Source organism: Parambassis ranga, chromosome 10 (genome assembly GCF_900634625.1).
Source record: "Parambassis ranga chromosome 10, fParRan2.1, whole genome shotgun sequence".
NCBI lineage: Eukaryota > Metazoa > Chordata > Actinopteri > Ambassidae > Parambassis > Parambassis ranga.
Genome location: NC_041031.1, coordinates 3,125,761 through 3,149,376, shown reverse-complemented (window position 1 = coordinate 3,149,376; position 23,616 = coordinate 3,125,761). Strand labels below are relative to the sequence as shown.

At 41.9% G+C, this 23,616-nt stretch overlaps 1 protein-coding gene and 1 non-coding gene across 2 annotated transcripts; one reads left to right on the top strand and one right to left on the bottom strand.

Moving 5' to 3' along the window:
- The first annotated feature begins 1,375 nt into the window (after positions 1–1,375).
- trnae-uuc (transfer RNA glutamic acid (anticodon UUC)) lies at positions 1,376–1,447 on the top strand. The gene has a single exon. It is a non-coding gene; the product is annotated as a tRNA-Glu (tRNA).
- Positions 1,448–1,535: 88 nt separating this feature from the next.
- On the bottom strand, positions 1,536–4,095 carry LOC114442747 (piggyBac transposable element-derived protein 4-like). The gene is made up of 2 exons (XM_028416536.1): positions 2,946–4,095; positions 1,536–2,840 (listed from the first exon to the last, which is right to left on the bottom strand). Exons 1-2 carry the CDS (start codon positions 3,676–3,678, stop codon positions 1,873–1,875), a joined length of 1,701 nt encoding a protein of 566 aa, XP_028272337.1. The 5' UTR covers positions 3,679–4,095; the 3' UTR covers positions 1,536–1,872.
- Positions 4,096–23,616: the final 19,521 nt, after the last annotated feature.

Here is a 23,616-nt window from a genome sequence, read left to right as displayed (position 1 = left end):
CTCTGAACTTCACCTTTAATGTGCTTTGACTCAATTCAGACTGACCTGGCCTCACATATATCTAACATTGTATCTGCTCAGTTAAACTACAGGGGCCCAGCTGGATCGATCCACAGTCTCCTGGTCAGAGTCTGAAGTAGCTGCAATCCAGCCCTCCATCTCTATTTGTGGACGTCAGCTTCCTTCATACCAGCCATAGACTATGACAGATGCCCATATGTCCTCATTACGGCATTCATGAACATCAAGACTGATCAACAAATCAGAGAGCTAGGAACAAAAGACAGCTTGTTGGAGCTCTTTGAAGATGTTTCACTTTCCTTTTAAGTCTCTTCATCATTTCTTCACTTGGAGTGACAGCAGGTCTTCAAGGAACTCTTACAGGTCCCTCTGCCTGTTGTTTCCAGCTCTTTGACTCACCATAACTTGGTTGACAGCCAATCCTCACAGAAAATATTTGTTAAATTCGTTCCACACCAACACACAGACATCTGCAGTGTGTGTCACCCAGTGACCACCGGCCTCCTCTTAATGCTTCAAATCAATATTCCTCCCTCCACCATGCTGACTGAAGCCTGATCTCCACAGACAGCTGTTTAAATCACACACATATAAATTCAAGGTGCCATTGTGAACTTTCTGCCCTGTAACAGCAGAAATCAATAAAATCATTGAATCCATACATAAAAACAGAGCTGATTTCTGCTGCTGTTAACAGACACACAGCTGGTTCTGTGCTCAGAGATGATGCATGCAGGTCACAGACACAGTGCACTCACATATGAAATGCTGCTCACGTCTCAGTTTGAATCTTGAGTTCTAATAAAAATGCAGATGAGTCAGCAGAGTCATGAGAAGGGAAACCTCTCAATAACTGCTGTTTTGATGCAGTGACCTCATGACGTAAAAGGCAAATGAGCTCTACAGCCTCCACACTCTAAACACAGCCCCCCATGACAGGCTGAAGTCAGTTACCATGTTGCAACAACCCACCAGGCAACAGCTAACATCCAGCTTTTACACACATCTCCACTGTTGTGTATGAGCTTGCAGCACATTTACACCAGTGTCTGTGGTGTGTGTATGGGCAGAAAGTTGACTTCAGTTGAACTTTGACCTGAGCTGCACTGATCTTTGCATCTACTGTCAATCCTAATGTATCACTGTCTGGACTGAAGGGCACAGACTGACAGATGATGCACACAGTGTGGAGTTTTCCAGCTTCTACACAAACTCAACACTGAAGACAAACTAAAGACAGTTTCAGCTCTTAGCAGAGATTTCTATGTAAACTTTGCAGACCATAGATCATGTGTACTTGAGGCCAGTAAACAAAGTAGATTTCACTGTATGTACTGTATCAGTGCTGTATCTCTCCCATATGGTCTAGCGGTTAGGATTCCTGGTTTTCACCCAGGCGGCCTGGGTTCGACTCTCGGTATGGGAACAAGCTTTTAAAGAATTTCCCCTCAGGGATAAATAAAGGAATTCTGATTATGATTTAGCAGCGCCAGCTGCTGTGTTTAACCCTCCTGTTGTCCTCATATCCTCTATACACCCCGTGTCCTCCCGGTCAAAATGACCCGTCTTCACTAAATCCACAATAATATAAGCAGTTTATTCGATTTTTAAACACCAAATTTTATTTTGCTTGAAGAAACATTAACCACAAAACATGTAAATACTTGAGTTTTCCCTTTTCACCTGCATTTCTATAGTTTTAGAAACAAAACAAATATTCAAAAAGGAATATCGAATGCCTCTTAATTCATCGCAATGAGTTAGATTCTTCTGATTTTTTTGCCAGTGAACAATGTAAGAAAATATACAATCCAAAAAACAATATAACCCAACTAAACAACAATAATTCAACTAATTAGCACATGTAGGGCAGTATGCAAATGCACAGCTCTTGCAGATATATTTCTTACACCTACTGCACACAGTATGTGTTTTACAGTCCTTCTTTGGCGGGCAGAACTGACATCTCTTTCTTTTACTTGCCCCGGCTGGGGCAGTGGCTGTGGCAGCTGGATCCTCAGGTTGATCAGGGGTTCCTGCACTCTGTATAGCTTTGACAACTGCTGCAGAGGCTTCTGTGCGGGGGAAATGCTTCCTCCTTTCAATAAGTGGTGTTACAAGTGCCTTTCCTAACTGCTCCAGGAACACCCTCCTCTTGTTCTGCTTACGAGGCATCCAGGTTGGGTTGATCTCTCTCCAAATCACAAAGGCATTGTAAGAGGAAACATCAATGATGTTGTGGAAGATGACCAGGGGCCAGCGGGCAGTCATCCTTCTGCAGCTGTAGGTTCCAATCACCTTATCTAGATTGTCCACACCCCCTTTGTTACAGTTGTAGTCTAGGATGATGGATGGCTTCCTGTCCTCACGATCACTAATGCCAGCATCTGTGTGTAGTGTGCTCAGAAGTACTACATTCTTATTTTTCTTTGGGATGTAGGACACTAGGGTGGTGGTGGGTGTGAAGGCAAACTTGGATGAGAAGACCTCTCTCTCCTTTGTTGCAAGCAGTGCAGGTGGGAGCTCAGGCTTGTTCTTTCGAACTGTGCCAACCATGGTTATCTTCCTCTTCAGGAGCTGCTGTCCGAGTTCATAAGAGGTGAAAAAATTGTCACATGTCACATTGTGACCCCTCAGTCCCTCTGTCACATCAAGCACTACTCTCATCCCCTGGTTCTTCTCTGGACCTCCACTGGTCAGCTTCCCAGTGTAGACTTGCATCTTCCAAGCGTAGCTTGATTTGGCATCGCAAGCCACCCATGACTTGATCCCATATTTTGCTGGCTTGCTGGGCATATACTGGCGGAAAGGACAACGACCTTTGGACAGAGATTAGCATCAATAATTTGTATCTGAGTCACAGAAAACAGTCATATAATTCAATAGTGAAAATCACTTTTATTAGAAATATGAAAATAAATTACCTCTAAATGGAACCAGTTGCTCATCCACTGTTACATCAGGCCCTGGGTTGTAGAGGTAGGGCAGCCGCTCCACCCACTTATCCCAGACCTCTCTTATGGCTGCAAGTTTGTCTGTCACACGTCTCGCTGGTCTTGACTCGCGGTTATCAAAACGTAGCAGTCTTGAATAGGTGTGAAAGAGTTTGAGTGGCATTGTAGCTCGGAAAATTGGCCTTCCACTCTCTGCATCCCATAGACTGGCTGCAGCCTCACCTCGGGACCTGTAAACACCTGCTAAGATGAGCAGCCCTAAGTAGGCCCGCAGATCAGTCTCATCCATCTTTTTCCAGCTGTCTCCATTTTTGCGAAAACCCTCCAGATTTGTCATCTCCAGGATTATTTTTTCTATTGCTGGTGTGATGAACAGGTAGAATGTAGAGACAATGTCATGGGCATGAGAAACAGCATATCTTGTGGGTCCTGGGGTCATCTTTATGACATTTTGTTCTGCCTCCCTGCCATGTTGGTCATATGCTTCCGAGAACCATGTTATTTTGCTGTTTTTTGAAAGGAAAGTCTCTCTTTCAGCTTCAGCATTTTCTTCTTCTTCTGAAGATGATTCATCATGCTCTGGGTTGTATTCCTCCCCATCTTCTTCTTCTGATACCACTTCCTCCTCTGAATCAGAGTTGTCTTGCTGGACATCTGAAAAAATCAGCTCCAGAGCCTTTTGGACGTTATAACGTGCACTCATGGCTTCAGCACAGAGAGATATGGGGGTAATGTCATCTGCAGCACCTTTATAACTTCTGGAAATCCACAGATCAAAGGCACTGTCCACGAGAACTCTTGTCTTATTTACGTCTGCTACTGATTGTTTACGTCTGCTACTGATTGATCTGAGGCAGAACTAAAACATTCTCACATTCTGTTGTGTGTAAATAACTCTGTGACTGTGATTTTAGTTGAATTTCACTGTTGGGTCATTTTGACCCGAAGACCACCTTTGTACCTTTTTTTGTACAGCATACATGATAGTGTGAACAAAGGCAACAATTCACTTTTTTTAAAGTTTGGGTCAATCTAGGAAAAGTCATAAAATTTCAAGTACAAAAATTATCATTAAGGTCATTTTTTGGGGTTTTTAAACACAGTAGCGGGTCATTTTGACCCGAGGACAACAGGAGGGTTAAAGTGATGCTCCATGCCCAGCACCACTTTAAAATGAAGCCTGTGGGCTAAATTAACATCTACAGAGTGTTACTGTGGGGAGATGAGGCGCATTACAAGATGTAATGTTCTGCTAGATTTGCTGCACAGCAAACAAAAGACTGTGAAATTCACCCTGGTCCCAGGAGAACCTCAGGTGAAGACCCCCAGATAGCACTTGTGCTCTGCACTAAAAGTCCTGTTTAAAGTCATTTGAAGGAATGTAACTGCCAATAAAACAGCTTTTATTCTATCTGTTCCTTCTGCCTGTGGATATTATTTCTCCTACAGTGAAGTTTTAGAGGGACAGACTGAACACACAAAGAGAACTAACTGTTTTTCTATCACAATGTCAAATCTAGATTAGAGGTCACTGGTGAGATGACAGAGAAAATCTGTTAATTTGAAGAACTGATTATTCTGAACACAATTAAACAGTATTGAGTTAACAAGTTTTTTCTGTTATGGTGGTTATCAAAGTCACAGAAGTTCGAAACATATTTCTGAATCTGCCTTAATTTTAGATGTTTTAGATGTGATGAACATTTGACATAAACAAATGCCATCAAAGAGTGGCCTGCCAGCTGCTGTCAATCAAACATAGCTCCGCCCTCGCAGCCAGCAGGAAAGAAAAGGACCATTTTCCCCAAACATTGACTCCATCTGGTCTTTGAGGAATTATAAAGTCATATTTAAACTATCTATATTAAAATTAGTCTTTGGTGCAGTTTCCCTGAGTAAACTGAAATAATTAACACACTGGGGGGGGTGGAGATAATCGTCTGTTTTACTCTGCTAAAACACTGCCACTTTTTTGCCACTTTTTTGCCACTTTGTCCAAGTAAGGGGGCGTGTCCTGCTGGGAATGAGACGTATTACAGTTTTTTCTAATTGCTTAAGCACATTTCTGTAACTATTGGCTATTTGTGCAAAACTCTACACACAAATAAAAAAACCTTACACCAAATCAGCAAAACATTGTAGATCTCTTGCAAAAGCCAATACATCTTGCTTAAATCTTCAAACCTTTGTAAAAATGGTATTTTTGTACCACACAGTTAACACAAACCACCATATTACTAAGCACACAATGTGCCAACTACACACTGATGGTATTATCTGAAAACACATCTGGCTTTTGCTTTCTCTGTGCACAAGGTCTGTCCATGTGAGGTCAAACTTTTGTCATAAATAGTTCTATAAACACAGGGATTCAAATTTCAAGTATGAATGTTTATTCACACACATCAAAACAAACACAAGAAAACATACAATTTCACTGAAAGAGAGAGAGAGAGAGAGAAAATCAGTCTCATTGTCTCTCTGGGTCCGGCCACAGAATTTCATCAACATCACATGCAATGTCTTCTAGTCCAAGGCACCGGGGAACATGTCTCCTGGAGTGCCGTATCCAGGCCTGACATGATGCCTGGTCCATATCCTCGCATGCCTCCTTCCAGATGCTGGATGTCTAGTAATTCTGTGGAGTAACAGTTTCAGTTTTACATGTACAGTATTGTTGTTTTTCTCATTAGAGTATGGTACTACTACAAAACTTAGAGTGAAGGAACTGTACTAACCCATTCTCATCAATATGTCCTTATGATGCTTGCTACAGTGTAGCGGCTCAGGCTGAACCTGTTGTCCAGCTTCCCTCAGGGTCATTCCATGGTTGATCACATGATCCACTATTGTAGCTCCGATGACATCAGTAATTCTATTTCTTCTTACCCTTCCTCCTTCCTCTTCACCTCCTCGTCCTCTTCCTCTAAATTCACCTCCTAGTCTTCGTCCTCCTCCTCTTCCTCATGTTCCTCCTCTAATTCTCACTCTTCTCAGTTTCCTTCTCCCTCCATTGTTCTCCACACTGAAGCTTACCTGTGGCTTATTCACAGATCTCATGCTGATTGCAAAGTGAACTAATGATGTAAAACAGTTCTCACAAGTGACAGTGTAGCCAGACAGTTTAGACAGACAGTTTTACTAGGAGTGTGTTGATCATTTGGAAATTGTGTGTAAAGCAGTGAGTTGTGTTTACAGTTCAGCAAAAACAGTGCTGTGAAGTGGATTATATTTATACATTTGACGACCTTTGCAGAGTCACACCAGATAAACACACCAGCCAGATATGCATCATCATACAAAACCAAATCAGTCCTACAGGCAAAAAGAAAGGCTCTCTGTGACACTGTAATTTGTAATGATGTTAAAGTGTGTTTGTCATTGCTGCTCTTTCTGCAGGGGGACACAGCATCCATACACCCCCACTCCCTCTACTGCTGCTCTCATCTATCCATATTTCATAATCAGAATCAGAATCAGAATTACTTTATTTATCCCTGAGGGGAATTTTTTTGTAACAGACAAATAGAAATCATTCATTCTGTTGAGTCTGTTGATGTCCCTCACCCTCAGACTGCTGCCCCAGCAGACACCAGCATACATTTCAATCATGAGAGACTCAGCGAACTGAATGAGAAAGAATTTATTAATACAATAATTGTGAATGTGCATTGGCGTCCTAGACCCCGTCGTGAGGACCACGTCCGAAAGGGGGGAAAGCTCGAGCGGAGAGGCCGCTGATCCGAAGACCCCCCGGGTCTAGACCTGGTGGTGGTGTAGAAGCAGGAGAGCAGGAGAGGGGAGACCTTGAACTGCGAGAATGGGGAGGTGCTTGGGGTGGAGGAGGGTTGCCGGATTCGATCGGGAGACAGCTGGAGAAGAGACAGAGACTTTTAAATCTCTTGCTACGTTATGATTGGGCAGGAGAGGGACAGATCGACAGCTGATTGGTGAGGGAGGTGCCATCTATTAAACACCTGACTATGTGGGAGGTCACTAGACAGAGTACAGTGCAGTGAAGGAGAGTGCTAGGATGGTGAAGAGGGAAGGGGATAGAGATAAGAGGTGAATGATGTGGAATAGAGTCTTCATGACTGAACTTACGCTGAGAGCTACATGATGGCACTGGCCACCACAGACTCATAGAACATCCTCAGCATCGTCCTGCATGAGTGTGCATGTGTGAGAGAGGGAGTGTGTGCTTGTAACCATCTATTCCTACAAAGTGATTAATTAAAAGAAGTAAAGAAGTAATGCCAGAGGCTTCATTCTGATCATGATGGAGCAACACCACACCTCCACCCTCCAAACACTGGGAGGACAGATGATGGAGATCAGGGCTAAAGCAGCAGAACAGAGATGGATGGACAGACAGTGAGTGGTGCAGAGTTACAGCTCGTCCTGATAAGTAAAGAAAAAGCTTAAAGAGAATCAGAGTTGATGAAGAAGCATCACAGGATTTTGTGAATTTGTGTCTCTGTCTGTCCAATGAAGAAAGCTACATATAAAAGACACTTTTTGGACACAATTTTGTTTGACTTAAACTTTTTAAATTCCATGTCGGCCAACATGAGCTGCAGGACATGAAAAGCCTTTTAACCCAATGCAGCTGCAGTTGTAGCTTGCTAACGCAAATCAAAGTCAGACATACTTTATTCATCCCAGGGGGAAATTGCTAACATCATCCTTTGGCTCGGTGACATCTTGTGTTTTTAGACAGGGACAGATATTTTATCAGCAGGTGTTGGGTGAAAGAATTTATTCTGCATGGTGTTAACATGCAGTGTGTTCAGATACATAAGTATTCATGTTTATATGTGTTTAGCGCTTAATAATGTGATTTTCATAAGTGTTTATGTGTTAGGAAATTTTATAGAAAATCAAAGTAATTCGAGGATACTGAATGTATTAATAAGTAATTTCATAGTGTGTCATATAACTTTGTTTTCTGCAGTTCAGGCTGTGGCAGATGAGATCAGTTGTTCTTCTGCTCTCTGGAGAGAGCTCCGGTTGGTACGAGATGGTCATAAATTCAGACTAAGGACAGCAGCACCTTTGACCTGATAAAAGCCAGATTCTAAAGGAATGTGTTTTTCTCCTGAGTACCCAGTTTTATGGTCACCCCCAGATTGGACTCACAACCTATGAGATTTGAGGAATTGAAGTTTTACCTTATTTGGCAGTAAACACTAATGGTCTAGTTGCTGTATGAACCAGGGTCTGCAGGGGGGCGGTAGATGCCCCTGTGGGCCGGCAGGCAGGAACGCCCATGGGGTATATCAATGTGTGAATTCCATGTCCAGTTGTTGTTGCATTGTTCGTTGTTGCTGTGTGGTTGTTTGTTCTTGTTGGTTGTCCTGTTCTTGTGTTGTTCTTGTTTGGTTCTTTGTGTGCAACAACCCAGAGCTCTGCGACTCAGAATTTGCCTCATTGTTTAATAAATTATAATTTTGAGACCAGAATTTATCCGCTCCTTCCTTACAAACTAATTCAGCGGGAGATCAGAAGGAAACAAGGGGATTTTCACCCCGACACAGGTCAGGCCTCAGTTTTGGTTTTTGACTCCTGAACTCAGAGTTTCAGAGCAGTTGTTTTTTTAACAGATTTAGAACCTGAGGACAGTGAGCAAATGTTTGTCACTAGAGACAAGCTCTGAGCAATTAACTCTGTCTGTCCCCCTGAAGGATTCTGTTGTCCTATAATCAATAAACTGGAGGCTCCAGCTGGAACTACCACGTTGGAGATGCTGAACAGTGCACTGAAAGTGAAGATCACTTTTTGGACTCTTTCAGGGGCCACTTTTGGTAAAGAACAGTTAAAAATTAAAGGGGCCCCTAAGGAACACTTATCCTCCCTGCTGGGCCTCTGACTGCAGCAACATTAAACATGCAGAATTCTCTATGATGTGGATTCCTGCTGACAGCAGAGATTAAACATCTGCTTCCAGCTGCAGTCCAACCTGTGACAGCCAAAACAATGGAGCACTGTGCCAGCCAGTAAGGTCGCCCACACTGACATGGCACAGCAGCCTTTGGCCATCACACAGAACACAATAGTCTCCTGTTATGGTATGCCATTGGGTTTTCAGCACATTTTCATAATTAGAATGAGGCATCCATCAACAGAACAGATATAATTAAGAAAATGTGCAGTGTGAAATGTTCAGTCAGGACCTGCCCTGTGGGCCTCCAGGTTGGGCTGCTGGTGTGGACACATCAGACTGCAGAACTGATCCAGATCCACTTGGACAGAGTGTCAAACACATGTGCAGCCCTGCTGAGGGGAGAGTGTGAGTCCACGGACAGACAGGGACACTGCTGGTGTCCAGTTGTTTGTTAATGTCAGCAGGTCTGAGTGCAGTCCTCAGCACAGCAGCATGATGGACTGATTTTCATTTGACTACATATGAAGAGAAAGGGACGACAAACATGTTTCATCCATCACACATTACAGTCACAGAGATACTCGGCAGCCTCTTCACTCAATATGCCACAGTGCAAGATTCTAAATGAGGCAGTATGTCTCAGAGCAGGGACAGCGTGGACTGGACTAAACCTCTGCCCATTTTACCAATAACAGTACACCACAGACCTGCACTATGTACCCTGAAGCTGTCACCGTCCTCTGGCCAAATTACATCCAGAGGAAAGCAGCAGAAACAATAATGATGCTTTGAACCAGCTAGAACATCAGTTTACCACAGAACCAAATGTCGGATGAGTGTGTGATGAAAAAGATTCTGAAGAGGCTCCAACTCAGAAAGCATGGACAGAGGAACAAAAGAACACCACACTTTATAAGAAGATGCAGTCATGATACAAACAGATATGAGCTCTGTTGTGACATTTAGCAGGTTGCTGTTATGGTCAATAGTCCAACATTATAACAAATAGCAAAAAGCCTTAATGTAAAAAAAAAAAAAAAAAAAATCACTGAATCTGCTGACTCAGCATGCTGTGACCAGCTTTACTGTGCTGTATTAGTGCGTGTATGATGCTGGTATATGAAGGGCTTTTCCATCTACTGGCTGTCAATGAGGCGGAGCTATAGGCTGATTGATTGATCAATAAGAGGAGATGGAAGGTGTGTGGAGAGGAGCAGCTAACAGCAGAAAGCAGTGATTGATAACATGCACAGTAAGATGAGTGCAGAGAGAGGGAGACTGACAAAGGTTTTTGTTGTATCCTCTGTGTGATTTATGCAGATGGAGCTGAGCCACTGAACAGAGCTCTGCACAGCAAACAGCACCTTCATCATGCAGAGTGTTGAGCACAAACTGCCTCACATTTAAGACTAATCCACCAAGGCTGGCAGCCATAAAGCCCTTTATAATTGGAGCATCCTCTGATCTAATCAGACTTGTTGGCCTGCATGTGACAAACATGGCAGCTTTCACTGTGAATGGTCACACTCACTCTGGTTGCTGCTGGTTAATCAGCTATGATGGTGTTTTGCATAGAAGAGAGCACAAATAAATATTTTGTCTGGAAGATGATGATGTTCAGATATATAAAGACTCTCTCTGCTCGTGGCATTCAGCACTCTGTCAGGTAAGATACTATTAATGGTAAGAGCATTCACTCCTCCAATCATTTACCCTCCTACATACACACAGAAACACGCATGACATAAATAATCAGGAGGTGAGACATCAGCTCTTTCCAGCACCTAAGCAGAGTAATTATTACATGACATATTATATCCACCTCCAGGGTTGTGTTCTAACTGTGCTCTCACATCAGTCTTGAGCAGCACGATCCACTTCAATGTCCTGCTGGAGTGCATGGTTTAGACAACATCTGCCGTCACCTGCTGCTGGCCTCACCTCCAGTCTCCAGGCTGCCCTGTGATCCCCAGCAGTTTCCAGTCTGTGGCTTCAGCTCATTGTCTGCAGGACAAAAACAACTTAAAGCAAAAGGGATTCTTTCAAAGAAAAATCACTATCTGTGTAAAATGTAACTGCAAAACATTGTTCCTGCATCAAGAATGCAGGAGGTCACATGCTGACATCACATGTAGCCATGCTGCTCTCTGCTGTGTCCTTTCATGTTACAATCAAGTGTGCTTTACTAACATGTGGCTCTCTGATAATGGCACTATCATCATAATGGTACTAACATGCTGTTTCCTATCAATAATGTTCATACTGTTTTAATAAAATATGTGAACTACATTAAAGTATCAATAGATAACGTCATCCTAACCCCTGCCTCCTATTTTCTGTACTCTGTGTTGAATTTCTGTCCTTGTTCCTCCTTCACTCCCCTTGTCTCCTGTCCAAACCCTGCTAATCTGTGCTGACATTGTATCACTCAGCAAAATAATTTAACCGCTCAGAGACAGAGAGGGGAAGACCCAGTGACACACACACACACACACACACACACACACAATCAGGGCAGGAGACAGTGAAGCAGACTGACATCCTCACACTCCATGGGGCTGCTAAGTGTTGAGTGCTGAGGCGATGTGACCAAGTTTGCAGCCTCCAGATTTAAATCCTACCTCCAAACCTTTAACATCTTCACACTGTTAAATTACCAGTGTGTAAGTGTGTGTCAGAATAACACAGTGAGGGGGGATATATAAATACATAACAGCTACTTACATTGAGATGATGATGATGTAAGATGATGTACACAGTCGTAATCACACGTAGGCCTATGCATCCTCAGAGAGTTACTGGTGGAGTTTAAAGCTGAATGAAGGTGTGTGTGTGTGTGTGTGTGAGACATCTCATCTCTCTACATGCAAATAAACACACACCACATTTGATGCAATTTTCACAAGATCATGTAATGCTCCATCTGAGAGCTCCTTATCAGACATCATATCAGAGATATATTATGTTCGACTTCATGACTGAATAATTATGGCTTGTTTGGAAGTGTTGTCGGCAGAAAGCCTCTTTATTCTAACCTGTTAATGTAAAACCATAGATACCAGCAGTGGTACATTCTATTAGGGATGTCCCGATCCGATCACGTGATCGGAAATCGGGCCCGATTACGTGATTTCAGACTCAATCGGAATCGGATGTTACCTCCCGATCAGGACCCGGATATATATTTATTAGGGCTCTAAAAAATTAACGCTTTCTGTGCAGGGTGGCTCTGTGTTGAGACAAACTGCAGACATGTACCTGACCACACATGAACACACAGCAGCACCTCAGGACCAAGAAGTGTTCTAGTGAGATAAAGATTACACAAGCTGCTAACATAGTAATGCTGAGAGGCCTAGGGAAGGCAGGGCTGTGTGTGTGTGGCTGCAGTACAAGGAAAGGGGAGTTCCTGTGAGGTGTAAGCGTGTGTGTGTTTGTGTCTGAGAGAAAAGCCTTTGTTAGAGAGCCAGAGCTCAAATCTAGTTAAGATAGTTTCAGCCCGAACGATACTTACTGATGGTCAACTTCCAAAAGCAAACGTTCCAAAAGAAAAAAGCTAAACTGAACTTAGGACGTCTCTACAGACCTAATGAGACAGCAGTGTCTTGTCCTTGTGCACTGAAACTATATTAACCTCTCAAAGTCATCAGTCAGAGTCAAAGGCTAATTTCTATTGCTTTATTTTGTAAATCCATCTCATCTCACCCACACTTAATATGTCTGTCAGCTTCATGAGCACACTTCAATATTATCTTCACTGAGATAATACATAACAGGAAATAACCAGATGGCCCACATCAGAGTGAGATGACTGGTAAATGTGTATGACTTCTTTGTATTCACCAGTCACGTTCTCTGTGTTCTTTTGTGCACTAGAACTCACATTCAGATCAGTCTGAAGTGAAATTTTTTCCAACCAGTGGTGGAGACTAATTCAAACAAATTAAAAGTTATAAAAAAAAATCCCCCTTGTTGGCCTCAAGAGACTGAACTTAGTGGCATTTCTTCATAACTTTTAATGAAACAGCTCCACTGTATGGTTAAACGGCAACATTCCTAATGAACATCTTTAGGACTTGATTTCAGAAGGAGAGTCAAGCTGAGAGAGAATGACGGACTGACAGAGAGGAGGAAGAGCTTAAAGGAGACACAGAGAGCGAGACATTAAAGAAATTACATTATTATTATTGACCTTTTAACATATGACATGTGGATAAAATGAACTTATGTGGCGAGGGATCAACTCACTTTCTCTCTGACTCACACTGCTCTGCTTCAGACAGTAAACCTCCCCTCAGTCATCTGCTCGCACATGTGTGGAAATCCTTACAAGTACTTACAAGTACATCTGCTGTCACATTCTGTTAGCACCAATGCTAAAAGTTAATGTTTACATTATTAAACATTATTAATTGACTCTAAGTAATGTAACATAAAAGTAACTTTAAGTCAATGGTGGGTATTTATTAAGAACCTGCAAGGTTTAAAATATTTTACCAAGTTTAAGCATGACAAACAAAACTACCAGTTACAGAGAGTTTTCATATTGACTTAAACACAATAGTTCATATTAACATAACCAGTGAACGTTATAAACTATATATTGGACAGGAGCTGTAGAAAATATAGGTTGGTTTGTGTCTAATCTAATACTACATGTACCTTAATAAGTGTAGTTGTTTTTAATAATTTATAATGTATCAATTCACCAATACAACAGCAATAGCATCAAATGATGCACACATGTCTTCTTCTGCTGTGGTTTATGAAAAAATGGTGTTGCCAATTTATCTTCCATAAATCTTTAGAATTTGTGTTTTAAGAGTCCAAATAATGAGATATGTATACTGAAGTGAATACACAGACAGAGCTGACTGTCAGCAAAGACTGTCTGAAGACTTTCAACATGTACTGTTTGGCTCTCCTCTTATTCCTGTTAAACAGCTGGGTCAATAGTGCTTTGATCCTCTCATCCATTTTGTTTTTATAAGACTCTGATAATGTAACTCTCCATTCAAAGTCTGATGGATTCAGTGGTGTTGGATAGCTGGGTATATGAGACCGCTTTCATTGACAAATCTCTGCTCAGATATTGATAGAAAATCACAAACAATGAAAGCACATTAACGATCAGAAAGGATCATCTTAGCGTGTGCATGCAGGGCCTGGTTACCATGGTTAAGAAACTGCAAGAGAAAAGCCCCTTGAAGTTTCCAGTGGTCAGGGCCATAGCATGTTTGGATCCAACAAACATGCACAGGGATCCAGAGTGGTGCCTCACAAAGATGAAGACAATAGTCCAGAAATTCCTGCAAGACAGTCAGTTGACAGGAGGTGTCTCAGCTGGTAGGAAAAATAAAATACAGTAGAAAAACAACAACAACAAGTGGATTGGTCACTGTGTGTCCTCTAACATCTCTTCTTCATTTATGTAGCTTTAATGTAGCTGTAGCTTCCATCTGTTGAAATAATGCAAGGCAGTTTAATTTTTGTGCAGGTGACGCGATTGTCCAACAGTTTCAGAGCTTTCTCAGTGTTGAGGCTAAAGATGAGCGTTTACTCTCCTTTCAGCCACTGCAGCAGCGGGTTGATGTGTTCCTGCACTCAGCACTCAAGTCTTACCCTGAAGTGTCAAAGTTCTGTCAGCAGATTCTTCTCCTGTCCCATGGACAAGCCACAGTGGAGAGAGGATTCTCAGTCAACAAGCAGGTTGAAACCTGCAATATTCTTGAAGAGTCAATGGAGGCTCTAAGGTTGATCTGCAACAAGGTCAGTGCTTGTGGGGGTGTTCTAAATGTTCCTCTGAGCAAGGAGCTCCTGGCTTCAGTAGCTTCTGCCTGGTCAAAATACAGAATACACCTTGAGCAACAACGTCTGAAAAAAGAAAATGCCACACAGACACTGAAAAGAAAAGCAGCTGAAGACGAAGTCGAAGAGCTGAAGAAAAAACTTCCTGCACGAAGTGTGCAACACACTTCAAGTTGATGCAGACCATCTTGCTGAGCAGGCAGAAGGAAAATCTGGGTCATTAATGGCTCAACTTATCACCAAATCCAACACCTTCCAATACCTCTTAAAAGAGTATTGAAATTAACCCCAGGATTCCTGCATATACCCTGAGGGGATGCAGTCGTAGGTGAAGAGGGTGTACAGCAGTGGACTGAGCACGCAGCCTTGGGGGGTTCCTATGCTCACCTATGCTTTGTGGCTGATATCCTGGCACCAACTCTGACAGTCTGTGGTCTGTCTGTGAGGAAGTCCTGGACCCAGCGGCAGAGGGGGGATGTCAGTCCAAGAGTGAAGAGCTTTTCAGCCAGTGTGCTGGGAATGACAGTGTTAAATGCTGAGCTGTAATCTATAAACAGCATTGTAACATAGGTGCCTTTGTGTTCAAGCTGTGTGGATGGCTGCATTAACGGCATCGCCAGTGGAGCGGTTCTGACGGTATGCAAACTGCAGGGGGTTAGACCCCCTGCAGTTTGCAGGTGTCTGGGATGGTGTCTTTGATGTGGGACATGACTATCCTCTCAAAACAGTTCATTACAATAGAAGTGAGGGCAATGGGGCAGGTTATTTTGTTTTTCTTGGGGAGGGGCACTATGGTGGTGGTCTTGAAGCATGTGGGCACAGATGACTGAGAGAGGGACAAATGAAAATGTCTGTGAAAACTTCAGCCAGCTCTGAAGAGCAGGCCCTCAAAGCATGGCCAGGGATGTTGGCAGGGCCAGCTGCTTTTCGGGGGTTTGTCCTCTTCAGAGCCCTGTGCACCTCAGTTGAAGTCACAGTGAGTGAAGAGCTCTGTGCTGCCTCTGCTGGTAGAATCCCTCTTTGCTGTTTGGTGTTGAGGGTGTCGAAGCGAGCGTAGAACTCATTCAGCTCATCTGGTAGTGTTCTGTGGCCACACTCCTCCTCTGCTGGAAGTCTGTGATGTGACGTAGGCCCTGCCACATGCTCCGGGAATCTGAGTTGTTGTAGTATCCCTCCACCTTCAGTCTGTACTGCCTCTTGGCTTCCCTGATGGATCCACGTAGATCATATCTGGCCTTTTTGTAGGCTTCAGCATCACCAGAATTGAATGCGTGCATGCAGCATAGAGCGTAACTCACAGTTCATCCAGGGTTTCTGATTGGGAAATATTTTGCAGCACTTGGTGGGAACAATGTTATCAACACAGGTGCTGATGTAGCTGGTGACGGCTGATATTCCTCCAACACAGCACTGAACTCTCTTGACAAATAAAAAGGTCTGCACTTCACCATCAACACTTAGATGTTGGCACAGCAGTGTTTCTCCACCACCTGAGCGTCTGTGCACCATCTGTTGTTAACGTAAACACACACACCGCCACCTTTGTTTTTACCTGCGGCTGATGTGCAGTCTCCGCAGTGCACGTTGAGATGTTGTCCTTGTTCGTAGCTCATCCATTTTATTTTCCAGAGAGCGGATGTTAGCTAACAGAAGGCTGTGTAGTGGTGGTCGTGTGCCTCTAGCCTATAGCCTAGCATGTAGCCCTCCTCTCTTGCCCCGTCTCGCTGTTCGCCGGTCCCTTTGTTTACTCAGGCCTTGTGGTGGTGTGGTCTGCCGGCTGGAGTTGGTGGGATCCGTGCAGAGGAGAAGAGAGCTATAGTCCAAAAGTTATGAATTTAGTTCAGAAGTGATTCTCTGCTGTACGTGATCCTTGTAAACAGGCACTGAACATTTCCAATCCTTATACACACTAAAATAAACAATAAACAAAGTCGATGTCGGGAGCTCCTCGCAAACACGACTGCCGCGTGGGGCGCCATGACGCATAGTGAAATTAATGCAGATTTATTACTGACTGACAATAATCCATCCTCACAGAGTCCAGCACACACATAACCCACACATACACTGAAACAGAGATCAACTCTCGCCTGCAGCAGGAAGGTCTGGACTGAGAAGATACAGGAACTGAACATGTTGCAGTTCAAAAAGGACACACACACAGTCAGTCATGGAAAGCACAGAAATCAGTAGGTCTCATTGCAAGAGGTTACATCACCTGAGTGGCTGGAGAAGAACAGTGCTCCTCCACAGACAATAAACTTCAGTTTTTTTATTTAGGAATTTGCATTTGTGTTTTCAACAAAACTATTTTTTGACCTTCGTCTAGATCAATGTTTTAGTTAATAATACAGGTTTGCTACAGATATTAGTTCTTTGTAAGGGGACTTTGTTGAAAGTCTTATTTTGACAGAAGGGATCAAAAATCCAACTAGCATGTTTAGTGGCAAAAATTTTATATCACGATTCTTTAATGGTAAAAAAATTATTTTCAAATTGGTTAAAAAAAGACTAATGTAATTCTGTAAAGTATTATTCAACAGTCATTTAAAGAGACTGAAGTGTGCCTCCTAAGGTTAAACAATAAATACAGTATTGAGACTTAAGTAAGTCAATGTGTTATATGTATATAATACATATATGTCAACAATATGTCAACTCAGTTCAATGTGATTTAGAACACATGATCAAACCTTAATGGGAATCATATCTAAGGAAAAACGGAGCTGCTGCTGTCACCTCTGTCCACCGTTTACTAGAGTCCTCATATGGAGCATCTTTATCAAATGCCTGCGTACCATTGTTTTGGTAACGTCATTAGCTGTTGCCTCTGTCTGCTTCGGATGTACACACGCGTGCACAGAACTCCTCATACAGCCCTCCCACTGCATACACACAAACACACACAGGTTTAGAAGAGCTGCTGATGGCAGAATATAACGAGCTGGTAATGTTCAGATATGTGGGCGCATACGTGCTCGTAGCATGATACATACGCATGATACATACGCATGTACGCAGCCCTTCCACAGCAGCACGCGCATGCGTTTTCATGGCTTCCTAACAGGGAGCCTGTCATTGGTTGGTCATGTACACATAAGCGCACTGAGAGAGGGAAAAAGAACTCATGCGTGTGCGCGAACATAGAAGTGCAATTAATAAAAGGTGCTCCATGGACGATAAAACGATCTGTCTGCTCTGGCAGATCGCCAACACGTTCAAATCCTTCACGATCTTTTATCGTCAAATCGCACAGCCCTAAATCTAACACTAGTACAGTTTTAAATATACCAGCATCAACAGTGTTTTTCACAGACAAACATCTTTTAAAATAAATTCTGGTTCATCAACAAAACTTGACACCTCATACTACTTCAGCAGCTACTGTCTGTACCAGGACATCATGCTGTCTGTGCCTGTATTTGTCACAGAGAGTCCTTTCTGAAGTGTCACTGGAGATGTTAGGTATACTGAAAAGCCTTTATTCAGCACCTTGGACAGAGCACATACTATATTTCCCCTTTCAGACAGCCACCTTGGTGGTCTCAGTCACATTGTAAGGCTGAATCTGCTACACAACGTACCACCATTTTTAGAAGGTTCTGAAGCATGTTGGTATCAATAAACATCTGCAGACAGGCATCAGTTTTGGTGTTTTGTGAAAATTTTGAGACTCATTATCACAAGTTATTTACTCTCTAATTCAAGGTAAGATGAAAGAATGTTTGTTTTATATCTCAGTCTGACCTGAGGATGGTGACAAGGACAAAAACTTCAAAACAAACAAAAACAAAACAATTTCAATTTCTAAGCAAAGAAAAGTAGCATATTTTTCCTTAACAAAGTCAGACTGTCAGGGATTGTATGGTAGGAGCGGACACAAGTGCAGTGACACAGAGTGGTTAAAAGCAAAACAGTCTTTTATTAAGTGCCAGGAGGGCAAATATACAAAACTACAAAAACAAAGGATCACACGAAGCGTGGCAAAACAAGGTTCTTAGCCTGGAATTATAACAGGTTCAAAAACATAGGAAAGCATAGTCACCAAGAGATTCACGAAATCAAGGCTGGCAAGGCATGAACACATTCCCAGGGAAACGAGACACACAAAATCCACGAATGACGAGACGAACTAGCACAGAGTGCATGGAAGATGCAGACTATATACACAAGAGGGTAGGGCAGACAACTAGACACAGGTGAGGCACATTAGGGAGGAGCAGGTAATCACACAGGGAAACCACAGGAAGTAAAACAAGAGACAAAACACAAGGACGGTAGGACTACCAAAGCAAAACAGACCAAGCAAGACAAACACCACAAGGACAAAGACACAAGAACTAAACAAAAAGTCTAACGAAGATAACAGGACACAGGATTAACAAAAAACCCAAAACAAGGAAAACAAATCCAGAAATAAACACCAGGTCATGACACAGACCTGTCTGATGTGAATAACTTCAGATGCATTGGTTGGCTGACATATTTGTCCCTGAGTAACAAGGTATGGACAAAAGTTTGTATGTAAAAGCAAAGAGACTAATGAACTCTCCGTTGACATGTTATGTGCAAGCCTACATAAAATATAAAAAGAACAAAATTGTTATAGGGGACTTGTAGGGCCACCACCACCAACTGCAGCACTCCAAAATGTGCTCTGTGACAAAAATGTGTTGTTTAGGGTCACGTGGAAATGTCTTTTTTTTAAAAAAAAGAAAAAAATCAATGAAAATAACATTACAATAATCAGACATACAGTCTAGACATTGTTAATGTGGTAAATGACTATTATAGTTAGAAAAGGCTGATTTTTAATGGAATATATACAAAGGTATATAGAGGCACTTTTCCAGCAACCATCACTCCTGTGTTCTAAAGATACATTGTGTTAGCTAATCGTGTTAAAAAGGCTAATTGATGATTAGAAAACTCCTGTGAAATGTTTAGCACAGCAGAACTGTTATGCTGATCAGAGAAGCTATGGAACTATAGACCCCAAACTTTTGAACGGTAGTGTACATCCAAATAGATACCTAAGAGTTTTAGCCATGGCAAGTAATATCACCATTTATTCACTTACACATACTTGTTTACATACTGCAACACTGTGTTAGCTATAAATCAATCTAAATCTATAGTCAGAAGCAGAATGTAGTTATTCAGAAGAAATGCAGTAAAGAATCAGGTCACAGCTCCACACTGCTGTTGCTTCATTAACATTATGTAAGAGCGTGAATAATTTTAGTATCTCGACTCAGTCTGTTTTATTCCTCTGTGGCTTCTTTCCACATGTAGTATAATCTCAGTGAATATTTTAGGGTCACAACAGCCCAATTAAATAAGTCTTCATGCTTCAGTGAGTTACAGCAGACTGCTCTTTAAAGTCCCACATGCTTACCCAGGGCCACTCTTTGTTGCATAACTTCTTAATTTCTGTTTAATTATCAAACAATGTTAATAGGTGACTGTAGCCTCAAAGGTTTAACTGTTCTTTATTACTTTTTATGAAAGTATTCTGCAGGCTCAGCACTTACGTTTGGTTTTCAGAGCTTTTTAACTAACAAAGTTTGCAGCATTTTTATGTATATGTTTTTTCATGAACTATTAGCTCTTGTTCCCACAAGCTGGTCTGATGCAATTATTAAGATTTAGATTCAGCTAAAAAGCGGACTCTTGATCCAAAGATTCCTGTTCAAAGATCATCAGTCAAGCAACAATTCCAGACGATCACGTCAGTGAGTCCTCATAGACTCAACTGCTGAGGCCCTTAAACAAGCGGTCACATAGTCAATTTGGAATTAAATACAGTAAAAGAAGCACTCCCTGTATAAATTGTTTTATGTATCAGGACAAAATCTAAAAATCTGGTTCTTAACAAGTCTTGAAATTAGGTAAACACACCCAAAGGTAAACAACACGTACAGACCCATGTTGTTATTTACTAAACAAAAATGATGGCAAATAGGAGAGGCCGACCTTACTGCTTCTACAGGAAGTAGAAGTAGCAGCCAGGTGCTGCTAATCATGATTCATTGATTCATTGATCATCAGCAGGTGTGAGCACCTCTACAAATACTTTAGTACACCAAAGTGTTCTAGAGTCAGAGTTAGAATCTGTCTCACAGCTAAAGCTTGGAAGAGTCATAGAATAGAACACTGATTCAAAGCACAGCAGCACATCTGCAACAGAAAGCTGAAAAAGTCATTGAGGTGTTGTAATGGCCCAGTCACAGTCCAGACTTTTTGGCTATATTTCTGTATCTTTATCCAACCTGCTGTACAACAGTACAGTTGCTGCTTATATTAAAGCAAGCTATATCCTCATTCTTATTGGGGATTGTCTTCTATTATTATATTTTAATGGCCCAAACAGTAAAATCATCTTTAACAGTGTTGTTGATGCAATATGAGGTAACTGTCGTGCAATCTGTAAAAAACTTCCCACCAAAACCCGAGCTTTGTGCTTCTTTAGTGTGTCACAGTGAGGCGTGGTAATAACAAGAGGTGACAGCACTGCAACGACACAACACAAGGGAAACTGGGCTGCTCGTGGTTTCAGCTGTGTGAAGGTTTATGCTTTTACACATCTTCTTCCTGTGTTTTCTTTCCCATCATCTCTATACTGCAGCACTTTACAGTTAGAGCGGCCGCCTTGACAACAAATACATAACTCTGACTAACAGGCCATTCATACAACAAGAGGGCTTCCATATGTAACAGGGGGAGAGTTCAGGATGGAAGGATTGGATAGTAAGTGTATAATGGACTGGACTACTTTATAAATTGTCCACTGATGGGAAAATGTGTTCTCCTCAAGCTTTTCAATAATAGCTAGTATAGTAATACATCCAAGGACTATAATTGTAGAATGGACTGAAAATCGTCTGACACAGCTTGAGACAATCAGTCTGAAAGAAAGAAAGAAAGAAAGAAAGAAAGAAAGAAAGAAAGAAAGAAATTGACAAAGAGGGGGGTATGAAACCCTTTAAGTCACTTACTGTGGTAATGAGTGAAGGGTAAGGCACTAATTGGTTTCACTCACTACAGTACAGTAAGCAGCCTTACTGTAACAGACACTAAATGGTATCACCATGATGACCACTAATTGGTATCAGTGTGACAGACACTTGAGGGAGAGGAGGCACCTGCTCTCTTACAGCAGAGAATAAACTAAGACAGTTGCTAAGAAACAGTTCCCTGGCTGTGTATTCCTATATGTGTGTCAGAGAAAGCAGGGTTTAACGTATACAATTTTATATGTATGTGCGCATGGGTTCATATGTCACTACACTGTATGTAGTCAGATACCATTGGATCACTGCCATATATGCTCCCCCCTCTGTCTGGGTTTCACAGGTCAGAGCACAATAGAAGCTGGCAGGTAGAGTGTTCCCACAGCTCTTATCACGTCAGCATTCACTGTTTTTTTAGACTTTAAGATTTTGTGACCCTTAATACAGCATGAAGAGAAAATACGTGGAAAGCAACAGCAGAAAAACTCAGACAAAAGGTCAGTACTCCACTACATATACATCTGATCAGTGGTTAACATCATACTGTGTATGACACCCTCAAGCCAAAGAAAATGTGCCCACTATGGAGGGACAAATAATTGAAGTGTGATGAAAATCCAGTGTTTCCTGTGTTTAAGATTGTGTGCTTAACTTTACAAATAAATGAGTGTCTTTTGGTCATTTAACATAATGTGAATGTGCATGCAGAGAGATCAATGACACATCTCTCTGTGAAGTTTGTCTGTTTTAGCATCATGAGATACAGAGCGTGATCATGCATGACAAAAGACAGATGTAGCTAATCATCCTGTCCTCTAGATTATCAAGGCAGGCAATAAAAGAGAAGTATCACTGACACTCACTCAGCCATTACCCACCTATGGGCACTTAAGTAGCTTTCACCCTCACTCAGGCTCCTGAAAACAAAATGGCTGATGTCTGCTAAGCCTGGTTGTAATGCAGAGAAACACTGACAGTCACAGAGCAGCTATAAAAGGAACAAGTCTGTTGATGCACAGCTTGAGGATTGCAGGATGCATCCGACTGTGCTGTGGCCACCTGTGTAGCCAGGCCTCATTTATAACTGAGGGCCACAAAAGAAATATTGGATAGATAATGTTTAAAGGTCTCTATCACCTACTTACATTAAATATTTAAGGCACATTTGAACTGTCCTCATTTACAAGGTTATTGTTTTGTCCACTTTCCCACACATTGCAAACTAGCAATTACTTTTACTTTGTGCACTATTGCTGTAAAAAAAGCAACTAGAGTCATTTCTGTAACTTAAATGAGTCTCTGTTCTACTGCATTATAGATGTCTGACATGGGTCCTCTAACTTGCAGGTACACATTGTTCCAGTAACGCACCCTCAGCAATGTAAATACCAACAGACATCAGCAGACTGCCAGAGGCAGGCATTCAGTGGCGGTTCTACATCGAATTACTCCCCGGCAAGACCCCCCTCCCCCATGAGCCCCCCAAGAGGGAGACAGGACAGAGAGGATGAAGGAGAGAGAGACAGAGGAACAAACACGCAGCAGACATCAAACATTACAGAGAACAAACATGACATGTTGCAAAATGGATAATATGATGATCAATGGTATAAAAAGGTTTTTATACCATTTTCTATATATTTTTTTCAATTAAATTAATATAAGGCATGCAAACTAGAGCACTACAATTGTATTGAATCAATGTATTTGCTTATTCAGACAAAACAAAAATATTTAACTGTACTAAAATAGGACTGCATTTTTTACATAAATATAATTCTTTGTTAGCAATGATAGTGCTTTCGGAGTAAGCAACATAAAAGGTTGTAATGTGTAACACTTTGGGCAACTAGTCATTTTAATAACTGTGATGGTGCAAACTGTGGGCATTGAGTGAAGAGAGAGGTTGCTGAATGGATGATAAGAAAAGGGATAA

Bases quoted from the DNA above. Each gene is read 5' to 3' on its own strand.
- LOC114442747 (XM_028416536.1), bottom strand. From the start codon at position 3,678: ATGAGTGCACGTTATAACGTCCAAAAGGCTCTGGAGCTGATTTTTTCA. The intron at 2,841-2,945 runs GTAATTTATTTT...CTCTGTCCAAAG, and splicing joins GCAACTGGTTCCATTTAGAG to GTCGTTGTCCTTTCCGCCAG.